The sequence below is a fragment of the Balaenoptera musculus genome, chromosome 4 (assembly GCF_009873245.2).
Source record: "Balaenoptera musculus isolate JJ_BM4_2016_0621 chromosome 4, mBalMus1.pri.v3, whole genome shotgun sequence".
NCBI classification, from domain to species: domain Eukaryota; kingdom Metazoa; phylum Chordata; class Mammalia; order Artiodactyla; family Balaenopteridae; genus Balaenoptera; species Balaenoptera musculus.
The window spans coordinates 11337443-11354286 of record NC_045788.1 but is presented as its reverse complement, the minus strand read 5'-3'; the positions used below and the strand labels follow the sequence as shown (position 1 = coordinate 11354286).

At 42.8% G+C, this 16844-nt stretch overlaps 1 protein-coding gene across 1 annotated transcript in view; it reads right to left on the bottom strand.

Moving 5' to 3' along the window:
* Positions 1-16844, bottom strand: part of LOC118894494 (collagen alpha-4(VI) chain-like) — a 66619-nt gene that overhangs the window by 3952 nt on the left and 45823 nt on the right. The window contains 4 exon segments of the mRNA XM_036850800.1: positions 2819-2961; positions 3419-3515; positions 5293-5976; positions 7304-7394. Of these exon segments, the coding sequence (XP_036706695.1) occupies positions 2819-2961; positions 3419-3515; positions 5293-5976; positions 7304-7394 (1015 nt within the window).

Here is a 16844-nt window from a genome sequence, read left to right as displayed (position 1 = left end):
ACCACCTCACACTGGTCAGAATAGCCATCATTAAAAAGTCTACAAATAACAAATGCTGGAGAGGGTGTGGAGAAAAGGGAACCCTCCTACACTGTTGATGGGAATGGAAATTGATGCAGCCACTATGGAGAACAGTATGGAGGTTCCTCAAAAAACTAAAAATAGAGTTGCCATTTGATTCTGCAATCCCACTCCTGGGCATATATCTGGGCAAAACTATAATTCAAAGAGATACATGCACCCCAATATTCATAGCAACACTATTTATAATAGCCAAGACATGGAAGTAACCTAAATATCCATCAACAGATGAATGGATAAAGAAGATGTGGTACATATATACAATGGAATGCTACCCAGCCAAAGAAAAGAATGAAATAATGCCATTTGCAGCAACATGGATGGACCTAGAGATTATCATGCTAAGTGAAGTCAGTCAGACAAAGACAAATACCACATGATATCACTTATATGTGGAATCTAAAATATGACACAAATGAACTTATCTACAAAACAGAAACAGACTCACAGACTTAGAGAACAGATGTGTGGTTGCCAAGGCTGGGGGTGGGGTGTGGGGGAGGGATGGATTGTGAGTTTGGGGTTAGTAGATGCCAACTATTATATATAGAATGAATAAACAACAAGGTCCTACTGTATAGCACAGGGAACTATATTCAATATCCTGTGATAAATCATAATGGAAAAGAATATGAAACAGAATATATATATTTATATACACATTATATATATATATATATATACACATATATATATACACACATTGTTTTTCATATTCTTTTCCATTATGGTGTGTATATATACACATTCTTTGTGTATGTATGTGTGTGTGTGTGTGTGTGTGTGTGTGTGTGTGTGTGTGTGTGTGTGTGTGTGTGTATTGGGTTGGCCAGAAAGTTCGTTCAGGTTTTCCATAAGCTGTTTTGGAAAACCCGAATGAACTTTTTAGCCAACCCTATATATATACATATAACTGAGTCACACTGCTGTACAGCAGAAATTAACAGAACATTGTAAATCAACTATACTTCAATAAAATAAATAAAAAATAAATTTTAAAAAGAATGTTGTCTCTGAAGCCAAGACAGAAGAGAGCTTGAAGAGGAAGGCAGTGGGCAAGAGTGGCCCAGGCCCGAGGCACTCCAGTCAGCGAGGTCTGACAGAGCTCTGTGGTCCTTCTTGGCATTCAGTACACCCTTGAAGACAAGAGACAGCTCCTTCCTCTGACTGGAGGGCAGGGAGGAAGGCTGTGGGCAACACAGGGAGTTGCAGGAGCTTGCACTTGGCTACCTTTATTTCTGAAAAAAAAAGTGCTAGAGGAGGAGACGTGAGGGAAGGAGGGTGAGGAGGTAGTGAAGGCTGAGGACGGCTTTGGGATGTGACTGGAGAGGGACCCAGCCAGAGCCGAGGAGCAGAGCACGTGGGAAATGCTGGAAACCTTCAAGCCCCCGTGAGTATGATTGGATTCGACCACCAGGAAGTTCTCTTTCATCCCACTGGCCTTGATTTTGAGGGAAAATATTCCTTCAGGCCGTGCTTCTCACTCTCAGTTGCTCAGTGGAATCACTGGGTCAGTCCCACACTCGGAGATTCTGATTGAATTGGTCTGGGATGAGGTCTGGGCATTGAGAATGTTTAAAGATTCCCAGATGGTTCTAATTTATAGCCAAAGTAATCCTTAGTATACTTGGCATACATTATATACCAGAAACATAACAGTCAACAAGACAAGATTTTCTGTGTTTACTGTTTAGCCTAAGAAAGTGAAATGTTACTGTCCCTGCTGGGAGTGCCTATTCCTGTGTCTGTCTGGTTTTTTTCTTTCCTTTGGATATGTGTTTGCTTTGGAATCTAAGAGATAGGACATATCAGCATCTTAACAGCTAACTTGTATGTTTACTGTGTGGCAAACATAAGAATTATCAAGTTTTATTCTCAAAACAACCCCATGAGGTAGGCAGTCACATAATCCCCACTTTACAGATCAGAAAACTGAGCCACAGAGAGATTAAAATAACTGTTCCATAGCCACCTAGATAGAGCACGAGAGAGAGAACCATATAGGCACATTCAAAACCTCTGGGCGGTGACCTCCCATTTAATCTAAGCAGGACTGACCACGCCACTCACTAGAAAGTCTCTCAGCTCTCTTTTCCCTGCCTTTTAGAAACTTCAGCATCAAATCCCGCCATATCTCTTTCTAATGTGTTTACTGTTTGGCTTAATTTGTTGATCACACATAAGAGGTGGCAATGGCATTGGCTGTAATCCAAAATCGATGCTACAGTTGTTTTAGATGGATCCAAAATGTTTCTTAAACTTGGTCAGGACACACGTGGCCATTCACAGATGAAGGAGCCTTCTACAAGCTAGAGCATTTTCCCTCAGGGTCAGAAGTACGTTCACCACGTCCACAATAGGTCATTGCTTCTCCACAAGGAAGTACAGACACTGCATGGGGTGAGACTCTGTAACACTCCCTGAGACAGCTTCCATTAGCTCCAGTTTTACACTCAGATAAAAGTCAGTCTTCATATGTTTCCTTAAACTAGTTTCTTTAGCTGCATACATGAATCTGTGCATTTGCAAGGAAAGCTTGTAGAAAGCCAAAGTCTGCAGGCTAACACAGTGCACAGGAATTTTTTTTTTTATGCTAAAGATTTTAAAAAGTAAATACAACCCAAGAAGCAAGGAGTAGTTGGGTTTTTACCAAAGGCAGTGCCTAAATTTCTTTCTTTTCCTGTTTCTTTTGGTTTTGTGGGCTTTTCTTGTTCATTTTCTTCAGCATCGTAGCCACTCTTTTCATAGTTTTCGAGTGCTTCTTGCTGAGTGAAAGATGTCATCGTGGCTTTTCTATTCTCCTCTAGAAAAGAGCCTGTTGCTTCGAGTGCTTCCAAATCATCAGCAAGGCCAGATTTGCCAAACTGGCGCTTGGGCAACCTGCATGGAAACAAAAAACCATGAGAACGAGGGGGCGAGTCCCACCTGGTGCCACTGGGCACGGGAGCTTCAGGCTTGGGTATTTCCTGATGACTTCGTTACCACATCAGCTGTTGTCCTAGGTTTGCAGAGGTGTTGGGACAGGTATCAGAATAATATGTTTAGCGTTATCAATTTTACTGCTGGGATATGGGTTTAGAGGATAGGGAATGCAGTGGAATGGAAAATCGTTATTGTTTGCTCTTATACACTTATGTGCTCTTTGAATTTTTTTATTGGTCCTGTATTACTCTTAATATTGAAAAATAAGAAAAGAAAAACCAAGCCATATCAGAGTCGTCAAACACAGGAGCATCTGGGTCCCAATGGTTGGAGTCAAGTCAAGGATTGGCTTGCCTGTGACCTGAGGGAGACAGTTCCCCACAGGGAACAGAGCCCAGCCCTGCCCTCAGCCTACCTCTTGACAGACAGGATGGGTTGCAGCAAGGTGTCCCCTCGGCTCAGGCCTCCACATTCTTCAGTGAGCTCTGGGTGTGGGTACTGGTTCGTTCTACCTAAAAATAAAATAAAATATCAAATCAAATCAAATAAAGCATAAAATAATATGAAACTCAACAATAAAATGAAGTGAAAAAATGAAGCAAAATAAAGCATAAAGACCATTAAGACATAAAACTTAAGACACAAAATAAAGTCAAGTAAAGCATAAAATAAAGTAAAATATACAGTAAAACAAAATAAAGAGTAACAAAATAAAATACAAAAACAAAAACAATCCATTGACATAAAATCAAAAATATGTAAATTCAAACAAAGCATAAAATAAATACAAAAATAAAAGCAAATAAAATACAAGCAAAATAAGAGAATAAAATGCATCCTATTGTATAAGCAATATAAAATAAAATAACATAAAAGAATAGAACAATATGAAATACAACCTAATGTAATAAAACATAAAAAATAAAGTGAAATTAAAACAGACTAAAAAACTAATCCTTTAGCCTCCATCTCCCTCAAAGAATCACTAGGCCATCAGCCATCTATTACAATTCTCCCCTCCATCTTTTGCAAAGGTAAGGAATCTAAAGTTCAGAGTGGTCCACTGACCTTTCTAGAATCACACAGCTCATTAGTGGCAAAGGTCGCACTAGAACCAATTCATTAACGTCCATACCTCTCAAATTACAGAAGCACAAATGCTATGTCTCTACTTCTAAGATGTCCATCAGACTCCCTTTATTCCTTCAGTGACAAACAGACAGATGTTCCTCAAGGATCCCAACAGGGTTGTCACACCTGCTTATAAACTGAGAAACTGAGAAACTAATGTCTCCCAGCAAGGAGGGCAAGAAGGCCTCCCATGTCACAAGGAGGCACCCCGCACATGAGTTGTTGTGGACTATGCATAGCTGGACAAAGCCCAAGACAAACTCCTGCAAATGTGACCAGGATAATACCCACCCCCAATCCTAACCATCTCCATCATCATGCTAGGGATACAGATTTGGTACCAGTTGCCGATGAACTTGGTTCAACTGGAAGTGAGGCTACTAGAACAGGATGCAGGGAAGAACTTTGGCCAAGATGCACTGTCACAGTGCCCTTCACTGGTGGCTTCATCTAGCCAACCTGAAGTGGGAGACCCCGGACTTCTGTCCTGTCTCCCTCACTTCCTGGCAAGTCCCTGAAGACTCTTGCTACTCAAGGTGTGGTAATCAGCATCAACCAGGAGCCTGTTAAAAATGCAGACTCTCCACTTTCCTGCAACAGAAATTAAACACAACTTTGTAAATCAACTGCACTTCAATAAATTTTTTTTAAAATGCAGACTCTCAGGCCCTAGCTCAGACCCACTGAGTCAGAATACAAATTTTAACTAGATCCCCAGGAAATGCATGTGCATGTTAAAATCTGAGAAGCACTGTTCTATAGCACTGGATTCTGAATCACTGGATACAGCAATAACAGTAACAATTTCTTATGTGTGTACAGCAGTGGTGCTTTCATGCAGGTATTTGAACGTAGGCTTCACAAATAGAGAAGAGACTGTAATCCTCATTCTGGTAAATGAGAAAATCAAAAGGTTCAGTGCAAACCTGAGGCCTCCCAGCCACCAGACAAGAAACCAACGCTAGGCTTGGCAGTGTCAGGGCAACATAGCTCAGGGTTTTCAGGAAGTGGTGTGCTTCCTGGGTGATCCCCCAGAGAATTCAGGGCTGCCTACACCTCAGCAAGATTGAAGGTGCAATGGGCACCCATTCACCCATATGCCAGGCTCTGTACGTTCCTCTCCCCACCCGGCATCCTCAGGGCTCCCCAACTGCTCACTTTTTAGAAGGTTCAGGAAGGCCCGCGTGAAGCCCCAGGCATAGGCCGCCTCTGCGTCCGAGATCCCCTCAAGGTGCCGCAGGTGCTGTTTGGAGGGGGCGCTGGCCACGCAGGCCAGCTCCTCCAGCTCGCGGGTCCCCACGCCCAGGCCCAAGGCCAGCACAAACAGAGTGATGCCCTTGCACTTGGCCTCCAGGGACAGAGTCCTTAGCTTCTCCCGGTCCCAGCTGCTGGTCTCGCTGGCCACGATGGTAAAGAGGATGTGCGCTTTCCTGCACAGTGGGGCCGCCAGGAGCACCTTCTCCAGCGTCCACTCCAGGGCGTGGCCCAGGGCCGGCGTTCCCCAAAGGGGATGGTCCACGGCCTCGCGGACGTGCCTCTGCATCTGCGTCCGGCGGCCGTACGAGGTCAGGTGGAAGCCCTCGCGCACAGGTGGCCGCCCCGCGCCCGGCCAGAAATGGGGGGTCGTGTGTGTCACCAGGGCCGTGTGGGCCCCGCGGGGGGACGCGCTCGGCTGCGCAGCCACCTCCAGGTCGTCAAGCGCAGCGTCCACCAGAGTCAAGACTGTGCGGTAGAGGTCAGTGCCCACACTGACGGAGATGTCCACCACGAAGGCCACGTCCGTGTCCACCGCCAGCAGCCTGGGCACGCCCAGCCCGCACTCCGGGGCCAGGCTGCACTGATCTGCAGAGGAGAGGCGGAGTTACCACGCGTCCCTTCCCTTCCCATGGACACGCAATTCCAGGCGCTCAGTAGGGAAAGCCACTGCTGAGGGCTGCCTGCATTGGGTTGACTCTGCCAGTAGACGGGCACTGTAAATAAATGTGCCTGTTTCCCAGGAGGAAAAGTTGAGAGTATCTGATTCCTTGGTAAATGTTTCTAACCACTAGGCCATACGGCTTCCTAATCACTAGGTTCACAGACCCCTGCCTGATTCAATCAGGCCCGACCTCTTATGGGAGTGTGTGACCTGGGGCAGATTACTCAGCTTTCCCACAGCCTCAGTTTCCTCATGTCAGATGGCGATAATGATAATAATAATAATAGTACCTCCCTTATGAGGTTGTTTGTGAAGTATAACTTTAAAATGAGTTAGTATATGTAAGGGCTCAGAACAGTTCCTGGTGTGTAGTAAAAGCTCAGGCTCAAAAAACCCCAGCTAGATTTTTGCTTCCGCAGGAGGGGGATGGAGGCCCAGAGAAACCACATGTCAAACAAGACGATGGACAGGAAAGCAGTTCATTGGCTGTAATATACTCTACAAATGGCAGTTCCCGTATTTGACCCAACCAAGTTTTCAGAGCCAAATCTCTCATGGCAGTGTTAGGACTTAGTGTGGATCCAGTAAAGGGAACTATTAAGTCCCCTTTTGCTTTCGCCTACAGGACTCACTCTGGCCCCGGGTGATGTGGGTGTGGATGAGAGCTCTTCACACGTGGGCATGTGTGGGTTTCAGCATCATGTTCTTTCTGGCCCAGGCCAGTGTGGGATACAGTGATGGAAGCAGGGACTCTGAGACAGGGAACAACTTGCCAATACCCCGATGATGGCCAAAGGAAGTTCTAGGCCAAGAAACCAGGACTCTTGATCTTAGCTCAGTGGTCTTCCCTTTACACTAAGGTGCCACTGAGGAAGGAACACAAGCCCAGCCATCCACAGGAGCCTGGCAGTACAGGTAAGTAAGCAGAGCAGGCCAGAGCTGAGAAGATAGGGAAGGGGTGGGGAGGGGAGGGCGGGGCACTAGCAGACACCCGCCCCTCCAAAGGGGGCTGGCACCACTCATCTCTGGCTGACTGTGGCCACAAGGGAATGCAGTGTCTGGGATTCCTCAGATTATTCTGACTCCCTAAGAAAAACTAGAAATCCAGACTTAATAGGAAATTCCCAAATTCTAAAGTTCTTCACATACCAAACAAATACACATCTGAGCAGCAGAAATGGCCTGTGGTCACCAGTTAATTCATCCTGTTCTAAAGACATCAGTCTGATCAGCAATGCCATCCAGGCTTACCATAGCAGAGAGTGCAGTGGGCCATGTGCTCCACGTCCTGCTGGTTCTCTGTGTCCCAGACATACAGATGAAAATTGTTGGTTCCATCCATCTAGTGCCAACACATACACAAGGTTATTGTTAGCTGAACTAAATCTCAGGCCATGTTTTTCATGCATCTCCCAATTCAGATGAGAAAAATATTAATATGCTATTTTTAAAGAATACATATAATTCTCTATGGCTAAATAATTTGGGACTTCTATTCCAGTTATTATAGTCACTTAGTTCTCTAGTCCTAACCTGGTGGCTGGACTACCATTGGTGTGGGCACAGGAGCTGTGGGTCTTCAGACTCCCAATGTGTGTAAAACTCAGCAAACATCAGGTTATGTTGGAATGAGGGTAAGGAAGTTGAGGCTTCAGTCATTTATAAATTCTGTAAATGTTTAGTGACTGTCCATGGTATGTGATGCCATGTGATGGGCGTTATTAACCATGAACATGCAGACCCTTCAAGGATGCGGTCATAGATCTAGGCCCTAAACCATGAGGATAGAGAGAGGCAGAGACCGCCAGGGAGGCCTCTCTAGAGTATTCCTGGTGTTCAGAGCTGGGAAGAGTGAGGGGGAATCAGGGAAGGCTTTGTAGGGATGGCAAATCTGTTTATCTCCTTCACCAAACCTTTCCAATTATGATTAATTTAATAACTGATATCAGGTTTAAAAGACAAATAATATTAACAGTAATAAATCCAACAAGATCCATGTGATAACTGGCTAGATAATCAACAAACCCATTCTCTCTTCTTCTGAGGGTCATGACTAGACTACATTTCCCACCCTCCCTTGCAGTTAGTTGGACCATATGACCGGGATCTAGCCAACAATGTGTAGGTGGAAGTGATGAATGCCATTTCCAGGGCATGCACTAAGCTCCACTGCCTCCTCTGCCAGCCAGATGTCGAGGATCCAGAAAAGGTCTTGAGGCCCTCGACCATGTTGGGGCCACTGACAGAAGGAGCTCAGGTCCTGAATGCAACAAAGCACCCCTTTCCTTCACCCACACACCCAAGGACCCACATCGCTGGTGACAGATGCAGAAATAACACTTCCTGGTGTTGAGCCCCTGAGACTTGGGCATGAATGGTTTCACAGTCAACCTGCCCTGGCTAACACAGACTATTTTCAAGGTTTCCACCTCATAATGAGATTAGGAAAGCTTTCAGATGATTTCTCTCAGGAGTTGAGGTGTGGTTTGCAAAGAGCTGGATATCTAAGCTTAGTCATGGCCATCTCGTTGTCCACTCTGTCAAAGCATGTAGGACATCACCTCCCTGAGGGTCAGCCCCACCTCCTGCATTGCTGTGGCCAGGGCCAAGCCGACCTGGACCCTCCTCTGGTAGCAAGGTGCTCAGGATACGAAGATGTCGTGCCCACCCTTGGGGACAGAGAACGGGCAGGGTCTACTCTGGAAAAGAACATTCTGTAACATACACTCCTTACAGATCATTCACTCTTCCTGTTTAGGATTGCAGCGCATCCCAAACATGGTCCCTCACCTGAGCCTCCTTGATGGAAAAACCCTTGTGGGGAAAGAAATATAAAGAGTGGAACTTTCATTTATGCTAATGTAACACGAAACAAACATGGGAACATTCCTAAGTCTTCCATGCCAAAAGCCAGCTAAATTTAGGCTTTTTTCTGACTTAGAAATTCAAATCAACAAAGACCGATGAAATGGCTACTAGGTAAAAGTCTTAAGCCATTTGGAGACGCAAAAATGACACAGCCACACCTTCAAAGAGCTTAAAAACCTAAGTGGAAGGATAGACAAATAATGTTCAAGAAAGAAAGAGATCAGTAACATATTTTGGGAACACAGGAAGAGGAGATTCATTTCAAAAGGAATGAATAAAAGGAACCTGATGAAGATAATGGCATCTGGCACTTTTGAGAGAATGAGTAGGATCCTTACCTGGCAAAGAAGCAGGGAAAAGCGTTACGGTGTGGAGGAACAGCAAGATAAATGCCCAGAGGTAGGCAGTGGTTATTTATGAATTCTTCTCAATGCCCCTACCCCCCCAGACACTTGAGAAAACGCATTCCAGTGGGAAGCGTATCTGAAACCCTGGAACTCCCTGACAGATGGAGGAGGCTGACAAGAACAGTGAGTGGAGAGTTGCCAACATCCAACATTCAGATCCACTCCACACGGTCATCAGATCTGAGTATCAACTAAACAAAATGGACCTAATAAATCACCGAGGATTAGAGAGAACAATGTCAGCATGGATATGACACATTAAGAGCTTTACTGGAAATCACATGAGGCAATCTGGAAGGCTTCTGAAACCAGGATCCACAGCAGTGCTCCAGGAGATGGGAGAAGACTGGAGTAACACAGGAACATCGACTTTACTCCAAGAGTTGTGGGGAGAGGCTAAGTTGGTGTACATTATTTTTAAACCACAGGAAGCATGGCTGAAGTGTGTTATCTAATGAAGAATTGATGAGAATTTTAAAGGTAGTATGAAAGACTTCAAATAAATTCAAACATACCCTCAAGTTTGTACAAAGGACTGGTTCACAGGAAAAGTTCTACGCAGCACTAACAGACTAGGTGTCGGGAACTCGGGTCCTAGTCCTTGGTCTGCCAGAATTGGCTGTGTGGCCTTGGACAAGCCTCTGGCCTATTTCCTCAACAACAGAGTTTAGGGTAGGAGTCAATGCTGCTGAGCTTTCTTCCTATTTCAACACGGCCTGGTCCCCCGTTACTGCCCTCTGTATTTGCCTCGTGTTCAGGACACTATGTTGACTTTTCTACTCAGCTCAGCTCTTCCATCTGCTATTCTGCTGGTTGGAAAACAACCTAATTCAACTGAATTGGAATAGCTACAAAACTTGCAACTTTTTTTTAACATCTTTATTGGAGTATAATTGCTTTACATTATTGTGTTAGTTTCTGCTGTATAACAAAGTGAATCAGCTATACGGATACATATATCCCCATATCTCCTCCCTCTTGCATCTCTCTCCACCCTCCCTATCCCACCCCTCTACATGGTCACAGAGCACCTAGCTGATCTCCCTGTGCTATGTGACTACTTCCCACTAGCTATCTATTTTACATTTGGTAGTGTATATATGTCCATGCCACTCTCTCACTTTGTCCCAGCTTAACCTTCCCCCTCCCCGTGTCCTCAAGTCCATTCTCTACGTCTGTGTCTTTATTCCTGTCCTGCCCCTAGGTTCATCAGAACATTTTTTTTTTTTTTTAGATTCCATATATATGTGTTAGTACACAGTATTTGTTTTTCTCTTTCTGACTAACTTCACTCTGTATGACAGTCTCTAGGTCCATCCACCTCACTACAAATAACTCAATTTCGTTTCTTTTTATGGCTCAGTAATATTCCATTGTATATATGTGCCACATCTTCTTTATCCATTCATCCGATGATGGACACTTAGGTTGCTTCCATGTCCTGGCTATTGTAAATAGAGCTGCAATGAACATTGTGGTATATGACTCTTTTTGAACTATGGTTTTCTCAGGGTATATGCCCAGTATTGGGATTGTTGGGTCATATGGTAGTTCCATTTTTAGTTTTTTAAGGAACCTCCATACTGTTCTCCATAGTGGCTGTATCAATTTACATTCCCACCAACAGTGCAAGAGGGTTCCTTTTTCTCCTCACCCTCTCCAGCATTTACTGTTTGTAGATGTTTTGATGATGGCCATTCTGACTGGTGTGAGGTGATACCTCATTGTAGTTTTGATTTGCATTTCTCTAATAATTAGTCATGTTGAGCATCCTTTCATATGTTTGTTGACAATCTGTATATCTTCTTTGGAGAAATGTCAATTTAGGTCTTCTGCCCATTTTTGGATTGGGTTGTTTGTTTATTTGATATCGAGCTGCATGAGCTGCATGTATATATTGGAGATTAATCCATTGTCAGTTGCTTCATTTGCAAATATTTTCTCCCATTCTGAGGGTTGTCTTTTTTGTCTTGTTTATGGTTTCCTTTACTGTGCAAAAGCTTTTAAGTTGCATTAGGTCTCATTTTTGTTTTTATTTCCATTTCTCTAGGAGTTGGGTCAAAAAGGATCTTGCTGTGATTTATGTCATAGAGTGTTCTGCCTATGTTTTCCTCTAAGAGTTTTATAGTGTCTGGCTGTCTGGCCTTACATTTAGGTCTTTAATTCATTTTGAGTTTATTTTTGTGTATGGTGTTAAGGAGTGTTCTAATATCAATCTTTTACATGCAGCTGTCCAATTTTCCCAGCACCACTTATTGAAGAGGCTGTCTTTTCTCCACTGTATATGCTTGCCTCCTTTATCAAAGATAAGGTGACCATATGTGTGTGGGTTTATCTCTGGGCTTTCTATCCTGTTCCATTGATCTATATTTCTGTTTTTGTGCCAGTACCAAACTGTCTTGATTACTGTAGCTTTGTAATATAGTCTGAAGTCAGGGAGCCTGATTCCCCCAGCTCCATTTTTCGTTCTCAAGATTGCTTTGGCTATTCGGGGTCTTTTGTGTTTCCATACAAATTGTGAAGTTTTTTGTTCTAGTTCTGTGAAAAATGCCAGTGGTAGTTTGATAGGGATTGCATTGAATCTGTAGATTGCTTTGGGTAGTAGAGTCATTTTCACAAAGTTGATTCTTCCTATCCAAGAACGTGGTATACCTCTCCATCTATTTGTATCATCTTTAATTTCTTTCATCAGTGTCTTATAATTTTCTGCATACAGGTCTTTTGTCTCCTTAGGTAAGTTTATTCCTAGATATTTTATTCTTTTTGTTGCAATGGTAAACGGGAGTGTTTTCTTAATTTCACTTTCAGATTTTTCGTCATTAGTGTATAGAAATGCAAGAGATTTCTGTGCATTACTTTTGTATCCTGCTACTTTACCAAATTCATTGATTAGCTCTAGGAGTTTTCTGGTAGCATCTTTAGGATTCTCTATGTATAGTATCATGTCATCTGCAAACAGTGACAGCTTCACTTTATCTTTTGCGATTTGGATTCCTTTTATTTCTTTCTCTTCTCTGATTGCTGTGGCTAACACTTCCAAAACTATGTTGAATAATAGTGGTGAGAGTGGGCAACCTTGTCTTGTTCCTGATCTTAGTGGAAATGGTTTCAGTTTTTCACCATTGAGGACAATGTTGGCTGTGGGTTTGTCATATATGGCCATTATTATGTTGAGGAAACTTCCCTCTATGCCTACTTTCTGCAGGGCTTTTATTATAAAGGGGTGTTGAATTTTGTCGAAAGCTTTCTCTGCATCTATTGAGATGATCATATGGTTTTTCTCCTTCAATTTGTTAATATGGTGTATCACGTTGATTGATTTGCGTATATTGAAGAATCCTTGCATTCCTGGGATAAACCCCACTTGATCATGGTGTATGATCCTTTTAATGTGCTGTTGGATTCTCTTTGCTAGTATTTTGTTGAGGATTTTTGCATCTATGTTCATCAGTGATATTGGCCTGTAGTTTTCTTTCTTTGTGACATCTTTGTCTGGTTTTGGTATCAGGGTGATGGTGGCTTCGTAGAATGAGTTTGCGAGTGTTCCTCCCCCTGCAATATTTTGGAAGAGTTTGAGAAGGATAGGTGTTAGCTCTTCTGTAATTGTTTGATAGAATTCACCTGTGAAGTCATCTGGTCCTGGGCTTTTGTTGGTTGGAAGATTTTTAATCACAATTTCAATTTCAGTGCTTGTGATTGGTCCGTTCATGTTTTCTATTTCTTCCTGGTTCAGTCTTGGAAGGTTGTGCTTTTCTAAGAATTTGTCCATTTCTTCCAGGTTGTCCATTTTATTGGTATATAGTTGCTCGTAGTAATCTCTCATGATCCTTTGTATTTCTGCAGTGTCAGTTGTTACTTCTCCTTTTTCATTTCTGATTCTGTTGAGGTGAGTCTTCTCCCTTTTTTCTTGATGAGTCTGGGTAATGGTTTATCAATTTTGTTTATCTTCTCAAAGAACCAGCTTTTAGTTTTATTGATCTTTGCTATCGTTTACTTCATTTCTTTCTTATGTATTTCTGACCTGATCTTTATGATATCTTTCCTTCTGCTAACTCTGGGGTTTTTTTGTCCTTCTTTCTCTAATTGCTTTAAGTGTAAAGTTAGGTTGTTTGTTTGAGATTTTTCTTGTTTCTTGAGGTAGGATTGTATTGCCATAAACTTCTGTCTTAGAACTGCTTTTGCTGCATTCCCTAGTTTTTGCATCATTGTGTTTTCATTGTCATTAGTCTCTAGGTATTTTTTGGTATCCTCTTTGATTTCTTCAGTGATCTCTTGGTTATTTAGTAGCGTATTGTTTAGTCTCCGTGTGTTCGTATTTTTTACAGTTTTTTCCTGTAATTGATATCTAGTCTCATAACATTGTAGTCGGAAAAGATACTTGATATGATTTCAATTTTCTTAAATTTACCAAGGCTTGATTTGTGACCCAAGATATGATCTGTCCTGGAGAATATTCCATGAGTACTTGAGAAGAAAGTGTATTTTGCTGTTTTTGGATGGGATGTCCTATAAATATCAATTAAATCCATCTTGTTTAATCTATCATTTAAAGCTTGTGTTTCCTTTTTTATTTTCATTTTGGATGATCTGTCCATTGGTGCAAATGGGGTGTTAAAGTCCCCTACTATTATTGTGTTACTGTCAATTTTCACTTGTATGGCTGCTAGCATTTGCCTTATGTATTGAGGTGTTCCTATTTTGGATGCATAAATATTTACAATTGTTAGATCTTCTTCTTGGACTGATCCCTTGATCATTATGTAGTGTTCTTCTTTGTCTCTTTTAATAGTCTATTTTAAAATCTATTTTCTCTCTTATGAGAATTGTTACTCCAGCTTTCTTTTGATTTCCCTTTGCATGGAATATCTTTTTCCATCCCCTCACTTTCAGTCTGTATGTGTCCCTAGGTCTAAAGTGGGTCCCTTGTAGACAGCATATATACAGGTCTTGATTTGGTATCCATTCAGCCAGTCTATGTCTTTTGGTTGGATCATTTAATCCATTTACATTTAAGGTAGTTATCGATATCTATGTTCCTGTTACCATTTTCTTAGTTGTTTTGGATTTGTTATTGTAGGTCTTTTCCTTATCTTGTGTTTCCTGCCTAGAGAAGCTTCTTTAGCATTTGTTGTAAAGCTGGCTTGGTGGTGCTGAATTCTCTTAGCTTTTGCTTGTATATAAAGTTTTTAAAATCTGTGTCAAATCTGAATGAGATCCTTGCTGGGTAGAGTAATCTTGGTTGTAGGTTTTTCCTATTCATCACTTTAAATATGTCCTTCCACTCCCTTCTGGCTTGCAGAGTTTCTGCAGAAAGATCAGCTTTAACCTTATGGGGATTCCCTTGTATGTTATTTGTTGTTTTTCCCTTGCTGCTTTTAATATTTTTTCTTTGTATTTAATTTTTGATAGTTTGATTAATATGTCTTGGTGTGTTTCTCCTTGGATTTATACTGTATGGGACTCTCTGTGCTTCCTGGACTTGATTGACTATTTCCTATCCCATATTAGGGAAGTTTTCCACTCTAAACTCTTCAAATATTTTCTCAGTCCCTTTTTTTTCTCTTCTTCTTCTGGGACTCCTATAATTCCCATGTTGGTGCATTTAATGTTGTCCCAGAGGTCTCTGAGACTGTCCTCAATTCTTTTCATTCTTTTTTCTTTATTCTGCTCTGAGGAAATTATTTCCACTCTTTTATATTCCAGGTCACTTATCTGTTCTTCTGCCTCAGTTATTCTGCTATTGATTCCTTCTAGAGAATTTTTAATTTCATTTATTGTGTTGTTCATCGTTGTTTGTTTGCTCTTTAGTTCTTCTAGGTCCTTGTTAAACGTATCTTGTATTTTCTCCATTCTATTTCCAAGATTTTGGATCATCTTTACTATCATTACTCTGAATTCTTTTTCAGGTTGACTGCCTATTTCCTCTTCATTTGTTTGGTCTGGTGGGTTTTTACCTTGTTCCTTCATATTCTGCATATTTCTCTGTCTTCTCATTTTGCTTTACTTACTGTGTTTGGGGTCTCCTTTTTGCAGGCTGCAGGTTTGTAGTTCCCGTTGTTTTTGGCAAATGCCTCTGGTGGGTAAGGTTGTTGCAGTGGGTTGTGTAGTCTTCCTGGTGGAGGGGACTGGTGCCTGTGTTCTGGTGGATGAGGCTGGATCTTGTCTTTCTTGTGGGCAGGACCATATCTAGTAGAGTGTTTGGGGGTGTCTGTGAACTTAGTATGATTTTAAGCATCCTCTCTGCTAATGGGTGGGTTTGTGTTCCCATCTTGCTAGTTGTTTGGCATGGGGTGTCCAACACTGGAGGCTGCTCGTTGTTGAGTGGAGCTAGGTCTTATTGTTGAGCCATAGATATCTGAGAGAGCTCTCACCAATTTATATTACTTGGGGCTGGGTGGTCCAATGTTCTGAACTCAGCTCTCCCACCTCAGAGGCTCAGGCCTGACAGCCGGCCAGAGCACCAAGACCCTGTGAGCCACACGGCTCAGAAGAAAAGGGAGAGAAGAAGAAAGAAAGAAAGTAAAATATAATGAAATAATGTTATTAAAATAAAAAATTTTTTTAATTATTAAAAGTAAAAAAAAAAAAAAAGAAGAGGGAAAAAAAGGAAGAGAGCAACCAAACCAATAAACAAATCCACCAATGATAACAAGTGTTAAAAATTAAACTAAGATTAACATAGAAATCAGAACTGGTCAGTCACATACAGCAAACCCCAAGTCTATAGTGCTCCCAAAGTCCACTGCTTCAATTTGGGATGATTAGTTGTCTCTTCAGGTATTCCACAGAGGCAGGGTACATCAAGTTGATTGTGGAGATTTAATTCACTGCTCCTGAGGCTGCACATAGAAATTTCCCTTTCTCTTCTTTTTTTGCACAGCTCCTGGGGTTCAGCTTTGGATTTCGCCCTGCCTCTGCATGTAGGTCACCCTGTGGCACCTGTTCTTTGCCCAGACAGGAGACGGTTAAAGGAGCGGCTGATTAGGGGGCTCTGGCTCACTCAGGCCAGGGGGAGGGAGGGGTACGGAATGAGGTGTGAGCCTCTAGCCGCAGAGGCCGGCGTGACATTGCAACTGCCTGAGGTGCACCATGTGTTCTCCTAGGGAAGTTGTCCCTGGATCACGGGACCCTGGCAGTGGCGGGCTGCACAGTCTCCTGGCAGGGGAGGTGTGGATAGTGACCTGTGCTTGCACACAGGGTTCTTGGTGGCTGCAGCAGCAGCCTTAGTGTTTCATGCCCATCTCTGGTGTCTGTGCTGGTAGTCGCAGCTCACGCCCATCTCTGGAGCTCATTTAGGCAGTGCTCTGAATCCCCTCCTCTCACGCTCCCCGAAACAATGGTTTCTTGACTCTTAGGCAGGTCCAGACTTTCCCCAGACTCCCTCCCGGCTAGCTGTGGTGCACTAGTCCCCTTCAGGCTGTGTTCACGCAGCCAACCCCAGTCCTCTCCCTGGGGTCTGACCTCTGAAGCCCGAGCCTCAGCTCCCAGCCCCAACTCGCCCCGGCGGGTGAGCAGAC